This window comes from Phocoena sinus, chromosome 20, assembly GCF_008692025.1.
Source record: "Phocoena sinus isolate mPhoSin1 chromosome 20, mPhoSin1.pri, whole genome shotgun sequence".
NCBI lineage: Eukaryota > Metazoa > Chordata > Mammalia > Artiodactyla > Phocoenidae > Phocoena > Phocoena sinus.
The window spans coordinates 12,509,986-12,528,065 of NC_045782.1; the positions used below are offsets into that span (position 1 = coordinate 12,509,986).

The following is an 18,080-nucleotide window of genomic DNA, read 5'->3' on the forward strand; positions in this document are numbered from 1 at the left end:
GAACTGATTAGCAAAGAAAGGAATCTGGGGCCAAGATCCAGGGGCCTTAGGCTTGCGGGCATTGGGACAGCAGAGCTGGACATGCTCCAGGGAGCCCCAAATATGCCTTCAGCTTGCCTATGCCTGTCACTACCAACTGTACAGGTGGGGTTTGTGTGGCCTCCTGTGCAGTACAGCAGGGTTTCAGGTGAAGATTTTTAGTGTCCCCCTCCCCCATCACAATATGTTAAGTGGTCAAACCCCCCCCCCTTCCCATGCGAGCAGTTTGATAGTCCTCCACTTTTTTCTGTTTGACCCAGAACTGCCTTCAGAACAGTCATCCGCGGGGTAAGGAATAAATGCTGCTCCTGCGGGGCAAGGAGGAACTGGAATACTGAGTGACCTTAGACATGTCCCTTCTCGTCTCTGGGCCTCAGTTTCCTTATCTGCAAAATGAGAGAATTTGGGCAAGCTGACCTCAAAAAGGACTTTCTAATTGTACCCCCAGGCGCCCCCAAACTCTAGCACAAGAAGAGGCCGTAACGAGTGCCAGCCGGGGTCCCGGCCCCCGCAGCGAGTACGGTTGTGGCCGGGCGGAGTGGCCCCGCCCCCGCTCCCCGCCCGCGGCCTCAGTCGCCCAGCCACTGGGAGGACCGAGTTTCCGCCTTACACGTTGTTGTTCCCGATTTGCGCCACGCCCCCTTGGTGTGGGCTGTGGACGCTTCGCCGTAACCGCCCTCAGCCTGGCCCCAGAGCAAAGGGCGGCCTCTTGGATGGCACAGTTGGAGTCTCCACCCGCATCAGACACGCGTGGACAAAGACGAGCGTTTAGAGGAAGGAGAGAGAGAGGATTGGTTTTAAAGGGAGGGTGGTGAAAAGGAAAGGGTAGGTCAGGGCACAACTGCAGAATTTCTCTCTCAGCGTCCCACCCTCCACACAGTGGCCCCATCCGCACCGGCGAATGTGACCCTTTAGACACTGGCCCTTTAAACAGAGGGCTGGCGGCGCGGGGTGTCCATGTGGAGCTGCTCCATGCCGTGTTGTCCTGCCCGCCCATTGGCCCGCGGCCCGGTGACATCGCCTAATAGGATGCGAACGCACTGCGGGGGGAGGGACGGAGACAAAACGCGGAACCGGATCTCCACTCCGCTCCCTCCGCCTGTTCTCTGGCAGCCTCCTGCCGTCAGCTCCGCCCAGGGGCGGATCCCGGGGGAATTGCGACAGCCCGGTGGTTGCAGGAATTAGGTCACGTGTGGGTAGGGAGCGGAGACCCAAGGGTCAGGCCAATCTCTACCATTCTAAGGTTTCCCTGACCTGAAATATCTTTATTTGAGCTAACTTAAGTCCTGAATTTTCCACCCCTCTTTCCCTCCAGCAGGACAAATTTCGTTGTGAATGACCCAAACACGCCGCCGTTGCTCAACTTGTGGCTGGCAATCGGGGCGGGGCGAGGCGGGAAAGCGGAAATGCAGGGCGCGAACCCTGCTGGAACTTCTCCCACCCCCACCCAGGCCACGTGTGCGCGCGCCGTCTCGAGTGGGCGGGGCCAGCCCGCCCTGGACCCCGCCCCTCCCTTCAGGAGACGCCGCGGCCCTGCGGGCGGGGGCTCCGGTCCGGGCTTTGGCTGCGGCCCCGGTGTAGTAGCGGGGGCGGCGGCCGGGGGCAGCGCGGCTCCTTCCCTTGTTGTGTGTGTCGGTGCCTCCTCGCCATCTTGTTGCAAAGCCTTTTCTTGTCGGCGGGACTCCTGGGGGCAGCGGGGCGGGAGGCATCAGAAGGGAGGAAGAGAGGGAGGGGAAGGAGGCAGGCAGTGCCGCCTTTTTTTTTTTTTTTTCTTGCATCAATTTTTTTTAATTTGCAAATTACATTTTGCAAACATTTGGGGAGACCTTGATTTTTCTCCCCCTGCTCCCCCGTTCTTCCCTGTGGAGTGCGCTGTGCCGCCCAGTCCTGTTGCCCCCCGGAGGTGATCCCTCCCTCCTGCCTGCCCGCCAGCCTGACCTGTGCCCGGTTTGCGGGCCGCAGTCTCGGCCCCGGCGCGCCCCCGGCAGCTTTCGGCGCGATGAGCATAGAGACGTTACTGGAGGCGGCCCGCTTCCTGGAATGGCAAGCGCAGCAACAACAGAGAGCACGTGGTGAGCGGCCGGGCTGGGCCCCTGGGGCACCAGGGAAGGGGAGGCGAGCGACCCCGGTCCCCGATCCCACGCGAAACCGCGAGCGGTATCCCCCTCCCGGGCGGCCCGCGAAGCCGGGCAGTGCAAGAATCCACGCAAGAGCCGCCGCCCGGGGAGGAGTGTTGTGGGCAGTGAGATTAATGAGTTCATTAACATGCAGGGAGGACCCGGCTCCTGTGGACGCCACCCCAGCTGCCTACCACCCCTTGTGCCACCTTTCGTGGGGGGCTTCCTTCCCGTGGGCCAGCGGCGCCCTCGGTAGGGCTGAGGATGTGCGAGCCGGGGGGTGGGGTGAGGAATGGTGTTGCGTGGGGGTGGCAGACCCGCGCGTGTGTGCGTGTATGCACGGGGGATGTGTGATGCGAGGCTCGATGAGAGCGGATGGATGGACGTGTACACGGGCGAGTGTCTAGTGCACACGAGTGGGCGTGTGTGTAATGGAGTGGGGGGTGGAATTACTCTACGCGGAGCAGCTCCCCGGCTTCCCTGGCCCTGTGCGGGGGGCGCTCCCGGCATATCTACGCGCCGCTTGGGGCGGAGGCGGCCTTTGCAGAATAAAATGACATTGCGTGTCTTATGATCCTGGCCAGCCCCGCCTGACCCCGCCTCTCAGAGCTGGGCTGGGTCGCGCGTCAAGGGTTTGGGTGAGAGCCGGACTGATTGGACATCTGCGAAACGGCCCGCAGGTCTCCAGGGGCAGTCCCCGGGCCCCCCTTGCTGCCCCCCACTTTAGCCGGTGTGGAATGTGGCGTGTCTGCGCGTTCCAAACCCGCTCTCGGCTGGAATGTTGCGTGTGCCTGCGTTCCAAGCCCGTTGGTTACACCGGGTGGTGACGTGGACCGGCCCCGCCCCCGACCACGTGCACGGGGGACACTCCCGCTGGGGACGGCGCAGCCCAGCCCCTCCCAGCCGCCTCGCGCTCGGCCGGGGGCGGGGCCTGGGCGGGGCTGGCTAGGGGCCTGGCGCCGGGTTGGGCCCTGGCTCTGGCCGCTGGGCATCTCCTTGGGAGAGCCTTTGCCCTACGAGGGAGGAGCCGAGCTCACCTGTCGGTTCTCCCCCCAAAGTCCTGTTTTTGATCCTGGGGCTAGGGAAGCCCTCAGAATCACTGGACATATAGAGCTCACATACTCCCACTGACCCTCCCAAGACGTTCTCACCAGGGCTCCCTGGCAGCACCCCTGGCCGCGGTGTGGAATGAACTAGGCGAGAAGGGGCAAACTTTGGTGCTCTCTAGACAGCGGGGAGACGGAGATTTGCGATGCCCCCTATCCCCACGCGCCGTTGTTGGTAGACCCCAGCTTCAGGGTACTGCAGAAATAGGGACTGGGGGAAGACCTCCTTTTTCCGGACTGCTGCGAGGGCCGCAGCCCTGGCTCGGCGTGCGTGCAATATCCGGGGACTGCTGTTCTCTCCAACCGCCCCCCACAAGGCCTTCGGCCGGGTCGGTTGTGGTGGAGAGAGTGCTTCGCCCTCCTTTCCTTTCTCTCTGCCTATTGTTGCTTCAATGATGAGTCATGCAGGAGGTAGTAGTGTGTGTTGTGTGCGCGCGCGCGCCTGCAGCGTGTACCGCCGCCGCTGCCGCTGCCGCCGCTCCGGCGGGCGGGGGAAGCAGCAGTGGACCAGGGGCGGGGGAGCGGCGGGTCAACCGGCCTCTCAAGGTCAAGAGTCACTCGAGATATGATGTGAGACCGACAGTGCTTGGGTTTTCGGAACTGATGGGCCAGGACGTCAGCTCACGCGCCCCTCCCCCTTGTCTTCGAGGTCCAGAGCAGGGTCAGGTGGTGGGCAGTGCAGGTGGTGACCGAGAATGTCCTGCGTGCCGGACCAGCGGCACGGGGAGGAGCGTGCACAAGATTTGGAGAGACTGAGTCACCTGCTGCCACCATCAACACAATGCAATTCAGGAGTTCCTATTGTGTCCCCACTGTGTACTGCCCACTGTGCTAGGAGGCAACAGGATTGACCCTGCTGTTGCTCCAAGGGAACACTCACTTCAGCTTCACTTTACCCGCAGGCTGGTTGGCCATATGGGGGAGGGGAGGAGACCCTCACTGTCATGTCTACCATGCTTTCCAAAATAAGTCAGTCCAGAGCTGACAGTAAGAACCACAGGGATGACTTGAGCAACATTTGGAAGGAACATGGGAATGGCTCTCCTCTAAGAAGTTGCAGAGCCCTGTCCCTCCTCCAGGTGGTGAGAACTGGGGACAGGGAGCTGAGGTGAGCCTTCTTGTTGGTGGGGCAGGGGGACTTAGGGGATGGATGGATGGATGCTGGAAAGCCAGGTTTACTCCAAACACTCACGTGTAGATAGCCAGACCTGGGTGCAGCAAGCAGCTTAATCTCTGCAATTCATTATTTTCTCTTACTAGAGGTTCTGTCCTCTAACTTGGGGTGGGAAAAAATGGGAGAGAAGGGGGTGCTGGTGAGCCGGCTGACCAGAACTGCTTTCTGGGGGTGTGTACCTCACGGGCAGCCCTGAACAGGGATCCTCTCATCTGGGGCCCCGTTCAACCTCAAGCCTCAAGTGACAGTTTATTGACCTAGACCAGCCAGTTTGCTCAAATGATGAACCGAGGATGTGTGTGCACGTGCGTGTTTGTGCACGAGGGGAGAGAGGAAAGGGCAAGGCCATCCTGGTGGCCAGCAGGAAGGCCTGGTCATTTCCAGCAGTCATGGAAGTGACTCAAATGGGACCCTCTTCTACCTGAGCTAGTCGCACCCTGTGCCTGCCTCATGCACCAAGCTCCCTGTTACGTGTAGAAGGGGAAAACGCCCCTGAATATTGGGGGCCACTACCTGACGTGGACTCCTCTGGCCCCAGGTCTGTGCCTGCTGAGCCTCTAGGCCACAGTGGCTTTGGGGACGCTCAGAGCCCATACTCTCCACTGTCGGCCTGGACCCTTGGCCCCTGGATCACCCAGAAGGGTCATGCAAAATTCACTGGGGGCAGCTTCTGGGCAGAGCCCAGGGAAGGTGCCAGAGTATGTGTGTGAGAAGGGGTGCACCCAAGGGTGCAGCAGAGCATTATTTTGAAGAGCCTAAACCCATATTTACTAAAACTCAGTTTGCTCTCCCCACTTTGTTTCCCCCTGCCCAGTGCACAGGAAGGGGGTCAGTGCTGGGTGGGGAATGAAGGCAGGAGGCTGTAGTGGGCTGGATCTGGCCTGGGGCGCCCCCTCTTCTTCACCATCAGTTAAGCTTTTTCATGCTGATCCAGGTGTGATAGAGCTTGGCCATTCACCTGGGTCCTTCCTGGCATCTGTGAAGCGTGCCTGCCTGCCCCTGGAAGAGAGAGGGTAGGTGAGAAGGAGGTTGCCATCTCCTGGGTGCGCTTTGGAGTTGACTTAAAATATGGGGAATACGAGGTTTGCCTTCATTCTAGGTTCCCAGAGCACCTGGCCTTGGGGTTCGGGGCCCTGTCTGTCCCCCTGCTTGTGGGAGAGTGGAACACTTGCTCCAAGGCCAATGAAAGTTCAGGTCCTGGCTCAAAGGAATGGAGATGGGGCTGTTTTGGGCCCTGAGCTCCAGGACCTTGTCTTGGGGGTGGGGTGGGGGGAGGTGGAGAGCGGACTGGGGATGTCCCAGGCTGGGCCTGAGAAGGGTTCCTTTCCCAGTGTGGCCTGTGGGAAACAGGAGCGCAGAGAGCTGGTTTTCTCTGGGCCTGTAACAGAAGCCAGTGCTACTGGCTTATAGCAGCAAGCTGGTGCAGGCCTGGTAGCTTCCCTTCCTGAGGGGCAGGGGAGACACGGAAGAGGCCGTGCCTGCTGACTCCAGCCCTTGAATGCTGGCTGCTGGGAAACCACTGAGTGCTTGCCCTCTCAGAACACTTCCCCCGTACTTCCTCCTTCGCCTCTTCTTCTCTGTGGGAGGGAGGGGCTCTGAGCAGGCCTGGCTCACACTCAAGTCGTTGATTGGCCAAAGGGCCCTGAGGCCTCACGTTTTCGGTGGGGGGGGGGGGAGCTGAGCCCAAAGACCTGTGTGGTGGGGTGCTCTTCTTCCCAGGGGGCACTTAGCTAACCTTGCCCCCTAGCCCCACCCCTTGTGGGTGGTGTGTTGGGGCGTGTCGGCCCTGTGCTGTCAGCTCTGTTAGTCAGCAGCGTGGTGAATCGGGACAGGAGGGAGGGCTGGTTGACCAGCCTGCTCCCTGGCCTGGGGGCTTCAGCCGCTCCCCTGGGCCCTGGCCCAAACCTGTAGCCTGGGAACTAGAATGGTGGGGGCCAGGGTGGGGATGGAGAGGGGCCTCTGGATCGGGAGGGGCCTCTCCCTTTGCCCTGTTCTCAGCCCGCTGCTGAGCAGGCCTCTCTTTCTGGCGGAGCTCTCGGCAGAGATGCTGAACTGAGGCGTGCAAGGTTGTCGGGGCTCACTGCCCTGTTCAACCCCCGTTTAAAAGCCCTGCTTTCCTTTCTGCCTGCCTCTTACTTTTGTAGTTTTTGCTGCTGGTGGTGGTGGGGAATAAGTTCCAGCACAACAAAGGGCAGAGAAGGACCAGGTGCATTTTGAGTATAGACCTTGAGGAAACAGGCTTTGGGACCTAGCCTCGGAGTCCGGAGTCCTGGGCCTAGTTTCCTCACGTGTGAGCTGAAGGTGATATCCCTGCCCTGCTTGTGCTGTGGGGCTCTTGTGAGATACAGGGTGTGTGTGTGTGTGTGTGTGTGTGTGTGTGTATGTGTGTACGCACGTATAGACACCTAGTGAGCATACGTTGGCACAGCAAGTACCAAGCATTCACCAGGTGTCAGAAGACCTGGCTGGGTTCAGCACCAGTTTTACCTTTGACTCACAGTATGACCCTCAACAAATCATTTTGCCTCTTTGAGCTAATTTATCTCATCTATGAAATGAAGGTACCGTCTGCCCTCTAGAAGGTACCTCCCCAGAATCTAGGATTTGACCACTTCCTCTCTTCTCCTGGTGGCCTGTGAGGTCATTTGCCTTTACTCACCTCATCTATCACTCCCTCCCCTTAGCCTTGCAGCCCCTGCTCATCACCTGCTTAATCCTTCAACATTCAGGGTGCCCGGCCTCCAGCACCCTCACTGACAGCTCCTGCTCGGCCTCTCCACAGCGTCTTTCTTCCCCCAGCCTGGATTGTTATGCCTGTTATTTGTCATATTCCCTCACCCCACCCCCATCTATGAGCTCCCCAACAGCAAAGACCAGGAGTCTGTTTTATTTGATCACTAATGCGTCCCCAGCGCTTAGCCCAGTGCTGAACTATCGAGTGTGGATGAGTATTTGTGGTGTCACCGGGTGCTGCCTGGGATGGGGTCAGAGGAGGGGTTGCACCTGGAGGACAGGTGAAGCTGGGGCCCAGGACCGCCGGCCCTGTTGAGACACCCCTGGCGTTCTCTCTGTGTAGAGGAACAGGAGCGGCTTCGCCTGGAGCGGGAGCGGGAGCGGGAGCAGCAGCAGGCCAGCAGCCTGGCCAGGCTGGCCCACGCCCTGCCGGTGGAGGAACCCCGCATCGAGGCACCGCCCCTGCCTCTGTCGCCGCCCGCGCCCCCGCCGGCACCCCCGCCCCCGCTGGCCACCCCCACCCCACTGACTGTCATCCCTATTCCTGTAGTGACCAGCTCCCCTCAGCCTCTGCCCCCACCCCCACCTCTGCCCCTGGCACCTCGCCAGCCGGCTCTGGTTAGCGCCCCTGGACTCAGCATTAAGGAGTCGGCCCCCCTTCCCACCAGGCCGCAGGGGCCCACTCCTGCTCCTCTACTGCCGGACTCCAAGGCCACCGTTCCACCCACTGGCAGCCCCAAGCCTTTGCAGCCCCTCCCCACACCCATCCTGACCATCGCCCCACACCCTGGAGTCCAGCCCCAGCTGGCCCCCCAGCAGCCACCCCCATCCACTCTTGGGACCCTGAAGCTGGCACCCGCTGAAGAAGTCAAATCCAGCGAACAGAAGAAGAGGCCTGGGGGGTGAGTGAGGTGTGGCACAGGGGCTGGTGGGATGGAAAGGAGAACCAACGGCCCACAGCCTGAGCGGTGTGCAAGAGAGAAAGTACCCTCCCAAGCTAGCCTGGCAGAGCCACGGCCCTGCCTCCCCAGCCCAGAAGCGCCTTCCTATATTTGGATATGTCCTCACCCTGGGAGTGGGGAATGGTCATTGCCCTCTGTTGTTCTCAGGCTTCTGTGTTTTCTGACGCCCTCCAAGGTTGAGGCTAATGGCATTTCGAGGCCTTTGGACAGGGTATTGGATTATGGGGCTCTTGGGTAAGGGCCGGGGTCCACTGGCTATCCCAGGAGCCCTTCACAGGTGCATGGATGTGATGGAAGGTAAAGGGGTTGTGAATTACAAGCCTACATGTGCCCTCCAGGGGGTGTATGCCCCACGAAACAGGGCGAACAACAGAACAGCTCTCACTGCTACTTCTCTAGAGAGACAATGTCAGGGACAAAAAGGCTGTGGCATTTGGGGGGGGCAGGGGGTGGGAAGGCCGCCTAATTGGGCCCTCCTCCCTGAGCCCCCTGTCTGTCTGGATTTCAGAATCGGAACCAGAGAAGTCCACAACAAGCTGGAAAAGAACAGGTGTGTGTGTGTGAGCTTGTGACTCTGGGCCCGCCCCGCGAGCTACCGGGACGGTCCGTCCGTGGTCCCCAAGCTCTCCTTAGGCCTTCCCTCCCGCCCCTGGCCCCCTGGCGTCCGGCTGACCGGCGCTGCTTCCTCTCCCCAGGAGGGCCCATCTGAAGGAGTGCTTTGAGACCCTGAAGCGCAACATCCCCAACGTGGATGACAAGAAGACATCGAATCTGAGCGTGTTGCGCACGGCGCTGCGGTACATTCAGGTATGGGGGAGGGAAGCAAGGCCCAGAGGAGGGCGGGCGACTGACGCTGCGCCGGCTTCCTGCGCGCCCCGCCTCCCCTCCGCGGCCCCGCCCTCGCTCCCTCACCGGCTCCCCCGCCCGCCTCCACGCGGGCGCCGAGCACATGGCCCGGCTGACGTCAGCGGGGCTCCCCACCCGGGAGGGGGCGGGGGACCGGCGCGCGTGCGCGGGGGAGCGCGGTGGTGGCGCTTGGCTCCCATCCCCCGCCGGGCTGCCCCGCGGAGCCCCGCGATCGGCACGGTCCCTGCGGCTCAGTGTCAGCTCGGTCCGCGGCCCTGCCTTACCGCCTGCCGCGCGTTAGTGCCCCGGCGGGTGGGAAGGCCGTGGGGTGGCCGGCGCCTCCACCGCGCCCGCCCGCAGCGCCTGGGCGGGAACTGGTTTCAGCCTGAGACTATCACGGGGTGGGGGGGGGGGGCTGGGCGTGGCTCGTTCCGCAGGGTGGCGCCCTTGAAACACCTTCCCCCCCCAGCCCGCGACTTGTAGCCCAGACGGACCAAGATCCTTGCAGTAAGCGCACGGAGGTGCCACCCCCTGACTTTGGGGGGTAAACCTAGGGGAGGGTGCAATGCGGCAGTCTGGACGACGAGAAGCCCCGGGGTCACCGAACCTAAAGACTTACGTTCTCCTTCCCTCAGGGTTTAAAAGAAGCTCCTTTTTAAGGGACCCTCCTGGCCGTGTGCCCCTTGCCTTTGGGCATTGGCTCCTCTCCGCAGTACGGGCGGGGGGGGCACCGCCAGATAAGACCGTTGCCGTGACGGCCCGAGTTTCGGTTTCCCTGGAAACCGGCCGAGGGTTCCGCGTGCCGGGAAGGAGGCTGTGGGGGTGGGGCGAACGGCCATGCTCGGCTGCCCTGGAGACAGCCGGAGGTAGCCGTTGGGGAGTGGGAGGGACTTAGGGCTCCCGGGCTGCGGAGGCGGGGCAGCCTCAGGGTCTCCCAGTCGGCGCTCTTGGGAAGCTTGGGGGCTGGGCGGCATCACGCCTCGGGTGGGCCACCCTTTCCCCGGCCTCAACTACCTCAGGGGTCACAGCCCTGAGGTAACCGGAGCCAGACTTATTGAAGGAGGGGGGCGGAGGCGCTGCTTCGGGCCTGCTCCCAGCCGGCAGTTCCCTCCCCGCCTTCCGCGAACGTGCGCCCTTCCGCCCGCCCTCCGGACGAGGTGGAGGGGCTGGCGCCCTTCCAGGCCGCTTCCCGGCACGGGAGGGGAGGGGCCGGGCCCGCCGATTGGCAGAGCTGGGCAGGGGGCGGGACTCCTGCGCGCGCGGAGGGAGGGTGCGGCCTATGGGGAGTGACGCAGCAAAGCCGGGTCCGCGTGGGTGCGCGCGTGCTCCGGGAGGGGCGGGGCCTCGGCAGCCTTGAGGGAATAGGAGCGAAAGAAAGGGGGAGGGGACCCAGCCTCGGGTTTCAGAGGCAAGGATCTCCGGGAGGCTTTTTTCTGGGATGTTTCTGCAGAACTTGGGTTTGAGTCTAAATTGCTAGTCTTTCAGCCGTAGGAAGTCATGTAGCCCGGGAGCAAACCCATGTCTAAATTATTTGACATTTTCTGTCAACATCGGTTTCCTCTTCTGCACTGCGATGATGCTAAGTGGGAAGAAGCAATAGTATCTTCGTCAAAAAGATGTGAGGAGAATGGGCCGTCTATAAATATTAACTTGATAGCAATTATTGAGAAGTAGGAAGGATGGAATGGCGCATTCCTCCCTGTAGGCACGTACTTAGGTCCGGAAGCCTTGATTGCGAGACGGTGGATTTGAAAGTAAGTCAGAAATAAGAGACTCAGTAGAGCCAGCAGACTTGGGATTTGGGGCTGGGCTGAGTGGGAAGCAAGGTGGACCCAAGCTATCCATAAGAGATACTTGTCCTGGGGCCAGCAGTGGAAGCAGAAATGCTGGAAAACTTAACAAGCCTCCCTGTAAATGCTCAGCTTCGTTCATTTACGCATTCAGGTACTTTTGGACAGCCCTGTGTCTGATTGGGAGGCTAGAAAGTGGGGAGCAAAGGAAGAAATGTGGATCTCTGTCCTTAGGTTGGTCTTGCCCCAGAGTGTCACATAACCAAACAGAACTCTTTTACGAGGGCATAGTAGGGATAGGGGTCACAGGATCTGTTCTGGGGAGTTAGGGAAGTTGCTGCTGAGGAAGGGGCATTTGAGCTGGGACCTGAAGGCCAGGGTGACCGAGACAAGTGGAGGGCAGAAAGCCCAGTGCAGACCAAAGTTTCTCCAGTAGGAGGAAACGGGATGCATTTTTGGAAGTTAAAGGTGGTCAGGAGGGTTGCTGTGCAGAGATGGAGGCAGCAGGGCACCAGATGGGAGTTGGAAGGGAGTACTGGAGAGACCACGTAGGGTGGGGAGACTGAGGGCTTTGGTTGTGTGCTGAGGTGGGAAGCTATGGGAAGGCTGTAGCCCCCAGCCAGACCCACAGTACCTTGGAGGTAGTAAAGGATTTGAAGACAGTGTCAGTGAAGTGGACAGAAACAGGAAGAGGAGTAGGCAGGTACCAAACCACGCATCCAGGTAGTCTTAGAAAGGAAATGGGTTTAGAATGAAGCAATGGGGACAAAAGTTAGACCCTGGGAAAGCTTTCCAGGGATCTCTAGGCCTGTGGAGAGCTGGACTAGGTGAGAACTGGAGGTTTGGGCCCCTGACATCCTCTCTTACTGAGCCGGCAGTCTACGCTCCCCACTAGCTAGCAGGTAGCATTCCGGACAGGCACTTCCAGCCCCCTGCATCCAGGTTTGAGTGAGGGCTGACTCACCCCAGGCCTCATCATTAATGTGGCTCCATCCAATTGGCACGTCTAGCACTGGCCTCTCAGGGTAGAACCAGGTGAGAAGCCAGATGTGTGTGTGTGTGTGTGTAAATCAGGGCAGCGGCGAATCTTTGTGGCAGAAATATGGGGAGAGACAGGTTAATCTCAAAGCCAGGATGATAGAGCTGTGTGTGGCCTGGGACAGGCAACAAGTATAAAAGGTGTAAAGCTGCCAGATCTCAGGTCAGTACAGAACATCGCTGTGTCTGGGTTGTGTGTCACAGGCATTACCGTTTGAGGCATCTCTGACTTGTGAGGCCAGGAATGTAAGCAGTTTGGGGCTGCAGGAGGGAGCGTGGGGAAGTTGGGCCTAGTTGGTGTGTGGAGTTGAAGATGTTGCTGTGCCAGGGAGGTCAGGTGAACAGTCAGAAAACGCTGTTGCAAAATTGCCTGAAGGAACTGGAATCAGGGGAAACTCAAGTCTAATGAGAGACTGTGATTCTCCTGTAATGAGGCGGAGAGACAAGGTAGAGGTGGGTACCAACACCCTCGGGTCGTCACAGATCGTTCCCCCGAGGCTAAGACATCACTCATGGCTCTGTCCTGGCCACTGGTAACCTTAGGGGATGCAAGGTAACCGCAGAACAGTCCTTGCCCCGCTCCCAGGGTTGGACAGGGACAGCATGTATTGAGATGGAAGAACAAAACGTGGAATATTTAGGGGCTCGTGTGAGCCAGTGTCGGTCTCAATGCTGACAGTCTCATTAAACGCTCAGAGGTGTGGTGCCAGTGCCAAGAAGGGCTTGAGGGTAGGAGGATGTACCGGGAGGACGTGGGATGGGGATGGAAGTGAGGAGGTGGGGGCCCAGAGGTGGGCCTGGAGCACAAGCAGGTAAGACCTGGAGGGGTGAGAAGGGAGGATGTGTGTGTGAGCCAGTGGGCTCCACACTTGGCTGTGAATGGCAAGCCTTGGAAGCTAGAAGCTCAGGAGCAGGTCAAGTAAGAGACTCAGGGAGCAGGAAGCAAGATTGTCCTTGCTGTCTGGTGGACCCAGCAGTCATGACGTGCCTGGGCTGAGGAAAAGCTGGCAACAGGGAGGCCTGCAAGATTTAAGATGAGATGGTTGAATAAAGTGTCAGTCGGGAGGTCACAGAGGACAAGGAGAGAGTCTCGGTGTGGAAGGGAGTTGAGAAACAGGACAGGAGCCGGCAATTCAGAGCTGCTAATAAGCATCGTTCGAAGGGAAGCTGGAGACACTTCTGACAGGGGAGCGTTGCCACAGTCTGGGTAGCGGGGCATCCAGCACCTGCGGGAGGGTCGACCTGAGAGCTTGCCTGTGGCCCTGGGGGAGTTGAAGGGGGGATGGTGCCGTGGACAAGGGAGCTCTCTCCAGTGTTCTTGGTGAAGTGGGTAGCCTCAGTGTCACGGGGGAGGAGCTACCTGCGACCTGTCGTAAAGGACGGAGCCTCTCCAGGGGTGCTCAGGTGGAAGCGACGGTGCTGTCCTCCCAAGAGCTGTTTCTCATTGGCCGGGGCAGCTCAGGGGCAGGTGTGGAAGGAGGGGCACATTGCAGGGCCTGGGGTAGCTCAACAACCTGGGGCGTCTGGAGGGCTGCGGGCAGCGTGGACGTAGTGCAGTATGGAGAGGTGGCACAGGTGGGCACCGTGGGGAGGAGCCGAGGAGGTGCACAGCCAGCAGCTGTTAGGGACGACATAGAGAAGGTCAAGGAGATGAGATGGGGGTCTCAGAATCTGGTGGCTCATCCTCCAAGGGTATTGAAGTTAAGGAGACTAGTGAACGATGAAGGGGAGAGAAGGGCAGGATCGTCTGGGGATCTTTGAGGCATGGGTTCCATGGAGGGTAGCTTGTGCCATCCGTGAGTGACAGGATGGTGTGAATGACAGTGGGGGCCTTGGGCACCACTGAGAAATCTGTTACCCTTTCCGTTCTGCTCCGCAGAATGGAGGGAGGTGCCACCAGGACGGTGGATGGGGCAAGAGGCAGCGAAGCCCCTCAAGACGGAGTTGATGTGGGAGTAGGGGAGGGACTGACCTGGATCCATACCTGCCTGAGGGCCCACGGTTGCCAGATGCTGGGCCTCCCTAGGCAGAGCCGTGGACCAGGAGGCAGGTGTGTTCTCCAACAGCCCCCGTCCGCCCAGGTCCCTGGTCACTGCGCAGCTGCCCCTGGGGGCCAGGTGATCTGGAGGTGAGGGCAGCGGTGGGAGGTGTTTGTGGTACCGTGGGCCCCGTGGCTGCCACTCAGGATACCTTGCTGTTACTGGCTCTGTTCTCCAGTCCCTGAAGAGGAAGGAGAAAGAATATGAACATGAGATGGAGCGTCTAGCGCGGGAAAAGATTGCCACGCAGCAGCGGCTGGCGGAGCTCAAGCATGAGCTGAGCCAGTGGATGGACGTGCTGGAGATCGACCGCGTGCTCCGGCAGACGGGCCAGCCTGACGATGACCAGGCCTCCACCTCCACTGCTTCCGGTGAGCTCCACCCCCAACCCGCTCCGTGTCGGCCCCGCCCCAGCCCCAGAACGTTCCGGGCCCCCAGGGTCATCTGCTCCTTCAGGCTCTCCCTGCCAAGCCCTTCTGACCTGTGCCTATCCGCGTGCCCCCCCACAGAGGGCGAGGACAACATAGACGAGGATATGGAGGAGGACCAGGCCGGCCTGGGCCCACCTAAGCTGAGCCATCGCCCCCGCCCGGAGCTGCCGAAGCCACCACCCAGCACTGCGCCTACGCCTCTGCCTCCGCACCCCCAGCCTGTGGCCCTGTCTCCTGCCCACCTCCCTGGGCAGCAGCCGCCACCGCCACAGCAGAAGACACCTCTGCCAGCCCCTCCCCCCCCCCCAGCTGCCCCGGCCCAAACGCTGGTGCCCGCTCCAGCCCATCTGGTGGCTGCGGCTGGGGGAGGCTCCACGGTCATTGCCCACACCGCCACCACCCACGCCTCAGTCATCCAGACTGTGAACCATGTTCTGCAGGGGCCGGGTGGCAAGCACATCGCCCACATCGCCCCCTCGGCCCCCAGCCCTGCTGTGCAGCTGGCGCCCGCCACACCCCCCATTGGCCACATCACGGTGCACCCTGCCGCCCTCAACCACGTGGCCCACCTTGGCTCCCAGCTGCCCCTGTACCCGCAGCCCGTGGCGGTGAGCCAGCCCGTGGCGGTGAGCCACATCGCCCACACCCTCTCACACCAGCAAGTGAATGGCACGGCCGGGCTGGGGCCCCCGGCCACAGTCATGGCGAAGCCAGCCGTAGGGGCTCAGGTGGTGCACCACCCCCAGCTGGTGGGCCAGACAGTGCTCAACCCCGTGACCATGGTCACCATGCCCTCCTTCCCGGTCAGCACGCTCAAGCTGGCTTGAGGATGAGGCCACTCAGAGGCCCCCTGTGGGGGCAGGGAGGGAGACCTGTCCCCCACTCTCCCACCCACCAGCTCCACACATTCCAGCCAGGCCCAGGCCCGCCCCACCCATACCCACCCCCAGGCCTCCTAGGGGAAGGGGGTGCAGAGACTCTGAGCCAGGGGAGGGAGGGGCCTCCCCAGGGAGCTGGGCACAGGGCAGGGGGTCACCCCACTGCACTAGGACTTGACAAAGTGATGAGAGACGCTCTGGCAAATGCGCCGCCTGTCCGGCCTGGTGCCAGCTCCAGAGCCCTTCCCGCCCCCCATCCTCGGAAACCAGTGCGATGTGGACATCGTGTTCTCCCGCTTCCCCCTGCCCTGCCCACCTTCCTCTGCCGCTGCTGCTGCTATTGCTCTGTCTGGTGAGATGGCTGAGCGCCCGGGCCCTCCCCCCCAAGCTTCAGCTTTCTCTTCCCTGCGTTCTGGAGGGGAAAGGGGGGAAGCAGAACTGAAGCACCTTGGCCCGGAAAGCTGGGGACTGAGTGTGGCCCTGCTCTGAGTACAGGTGACAGATCCTAGGATGTGGCTTGTGTGGAGTCCCACAGACTCCAGACAGGTGGGTGCCCCAGCCTGGAGCTCTCCAACTGGTTGCAGTCATTGTGACTCATCACAACAAACTAGTAAAGACAATTCTCTACTAATAGTAAACCAAACCCAAGCCCTTGCCAAGCTTCCCAAGCCCCTCAGCCCTTGCCACTGGGCTCCTGTCTTAAGGAAGGCAGGCTGAGGGCGGGGGTGGGGAATGAGGAGCTTGGCTGTCTCCTCCTGCCCCCTCCTTGACCTCCAGCCAGGTCTGGACTGAGAGGAGGGTGCTCTGGACCCTGTCCCCATCCCTGGACTTGACTCTTGGCTTCCAGAAAGTAGAGAGGAGGTCTGGCCTCTGTTTGGTACTGTGCACTCCCTGGAGGGATGAGTACACCTGGATGCCTCCTTGCTGCCTGGGAGATGGACCAGCGTGTGGTCTGGGTTCCAGGAGCCTGAAGCCACGCTGTTGAGGTAATCAGGAAGTTAAAATCCAGGGGCTTGGCCCTGGGGACCTGTGGGAGGGAGCATGGCCAGACCCGGGAGGACTGTTGTTTCTGACCCAGCTTCTTCATCTCTGGCACCATCTTTCTTTGCTCTGAAAGTCCCCCTTTCTCCAGCAGGCTGTTCTGAGCCTGCCCTCCCCGGTGGGGGCTGCTGTGTGCCACCACCTTCCTGTGAGGAAAGGTCCTCAGCTGGGCCAGGGGCGGGGCTGAGCTTGCGGTGGGGAGGAGCAAGGGGGCCTGTGTGTAGGGGACGGATTTCCCTGCCGTCGCCTCAGCAGCCCGCTTTGGCTTCTCTTTTTACGTGCATATTTATTACAAGTGGCCTTGTGTCAGACACACTCAGTTACACATGTGCACACTTGGCTCCCCACCTGGACACACTCACCAATGGCCTTTCAGAGTGTCTGTGGAGGGGGAAGCCAGTGTTCCTGGGTGTGAAGTTTGAAATGACAGCCTGGGGAGGGGGACACTGAGGAGGCCAGCAAAAGTCTTGAACAGATTGAGCCACCTAAGAACTCACGTTCAGTTCCTTTTGGTCCTGGAGACCTACCTGGGGACTGTTTCCTTGTCTCCTGGGGTGGGGAAAGGGAAGGCTTTCTGGACACCCCAGAGGTTTCTAGGAGGGCACCCTGTACCCCCCCCCCAAATTGCGGCTCCCACCTCACACTTGCCGCCTTTCTGCACCTGCAGCCACTGCCACTATCACCCTGTTTTGGGCGGAGCTGGTTTCACTCTTCCTGGTGTGATTATGTTAGAAAGAGCAGAGGGAGAAGGGCAGGCCTGGCCCCCAGGAACAGTCAGAGAAGTACTGGCGAGCCGTCCTCCTCTCAGCTCTGCTCACCTTGAAACTGTCCTGTTAGCCAGTTGCCCCTCGGGCCTGCACAGATACCTCATCCGCCCGCGCCCCTGCCCCTCCCCGCCCCCACTGCAGCAGTGCGGGCCTCGGAATCTAGTGCCGAATGACTATGTCCAGATCGGTGACGATGGGTGTTGTTGCTGTTGTTTTTGTTGTTTTCGTGAACGCTGTGATGCTGTGTGCCCAAGAGGGCAGCCTCCACCCAGCCCTTCCTTGGGCATCTCCCCTGAGAGCTGTCAGGACCACATCTGTCCTCGCCCCGTGGGACCGCCTGCCCCTCCCCTCCCTAGCCCTTCCAGCCTGGGGGATGCGTGCACACGTGCGCACGCACACACACACACACACACACACACATCTTACCTCTCATGCGTGTTTTACTTTTTGATGTTCAGAGTGGCTCACTGGCTGGGAGTCTTTACCTCGGGGAGATGGGGAGGTTGGTTCCTTGGGGGGCCAAAGAAGGGCAGGGAATTCCTGGAAGGGAATTAGGGGTCACCATAACCCCTGCCCTTTCCAGGAACAGCTTCTTCTTCCCCCATCCCAGAGTCCCACCCCCATGCCCCAAAGAGGTGGCCCTTGTTTACAGTGAGGACTTGGTCACTGTGTCTCTGTTTCCTAAAATATAAACCGTAGCGACCCCAGACTGTAGAGATTTTTATGTGTTTGGATACATCTGCTGTGTGGGAAAAAACAAACAAAAAAACTACAAAAACCCTAATTTTGTACATATTGTATTTTTACTATTGAACTGTATTCTAGTGGCTGTTCATGCTCCAAGACATTAGGTATTGAGACATGAATACTATCCATGTAATAAGCACTTGCCTGGAATAAAATATAAAATTGAAATAAACCTGCACTGAAACCCGAGACGGAGCTGCCACCTGCAGCGTCTGGGTCATTTTGTTGCAAAAGGAGGCAGAGACCTTCAGGGAAGGACCTCCAGCAAGAAGCAGTAGCATCCTTTCCCTGTTGATGGGTTGGGGGCAGAGTCTTCAAGTAGATTCTAGGCTGATGGAGTTTAGAAAAAAGATGAGGGGCCTTACTGTTCGG

The 18,080-nt window shown here is 60.2% G+C and overlaps 1 protein-coding gene across 2 annotated transcripts; it reads left to right on the plus strand.

The window, feature by feature from the left end:
* Positions 1 to 1,584: 1,584 nt before the first annotated feature.
* MNT (MAX network transcriptional repressor) lies at positions 1,585 to 17,897 on the plus strand. Of its 2 annotated transcripts, XM_032616866.1 has the most exons (7): positions 1,585 to 2,111; positions 2,311 to 2,408; positions 7,513 to 8,071; positions 8,640 to 8,681; positions 8,827 to 8,938; positions 14,023 to 14,215; positions 14,354 to 17,897. In XM_032616866.1, the coding sequence occupies exons 1-7, from the start codon at positions 2,080 to 2,082 to the stop codon at positions 15,100 to 15,102; spliced, it is 1,785 nt and encodes a 594-aa protein (XP_032472757.1). In that variant the 5' UTR covers positions 1,585 to 2,079; the 3' UTR covers positions 15,103 to 17,897. The 2 variants fall into 2 exon arrangements, with proteins under 2 accessions (XP_032472757.1, XP_032472758.1); XM_032616867.1 differs by lacking the exon at positions 2,311 to 2,408.
* The last annotated feature ends 183 nt before the right edge of the window (positions 17,898 to 18,080 follow it).

What these genes read in the sequence shown, in the direction of transcription:
- MNT (XM_032616866.1), top strand. Translation starts at nt 2,080, where the DNA reads ATGGCAAGCGCAGCAACAACAGAGAGCACGTG. An exon ending in CAGAAGAAGAGGCCTGGGGG is followed by an intron (nt 8,072 to 8,639) that starts GTGAGTGAGGTG and finishes TCTGGATTTCAG; the next exon opens with AATCGGAACCAGAGAAGTCC. An exon ending in AACAAGCTGGAAAAGAACAG is followed by an intron (nt 8,682 to 8,826) that starts GTGTGTGTGTGT and finishes TCCTCTCCCCAG; the next exon opens with GAGGGCCCATCTGAAGGAGT.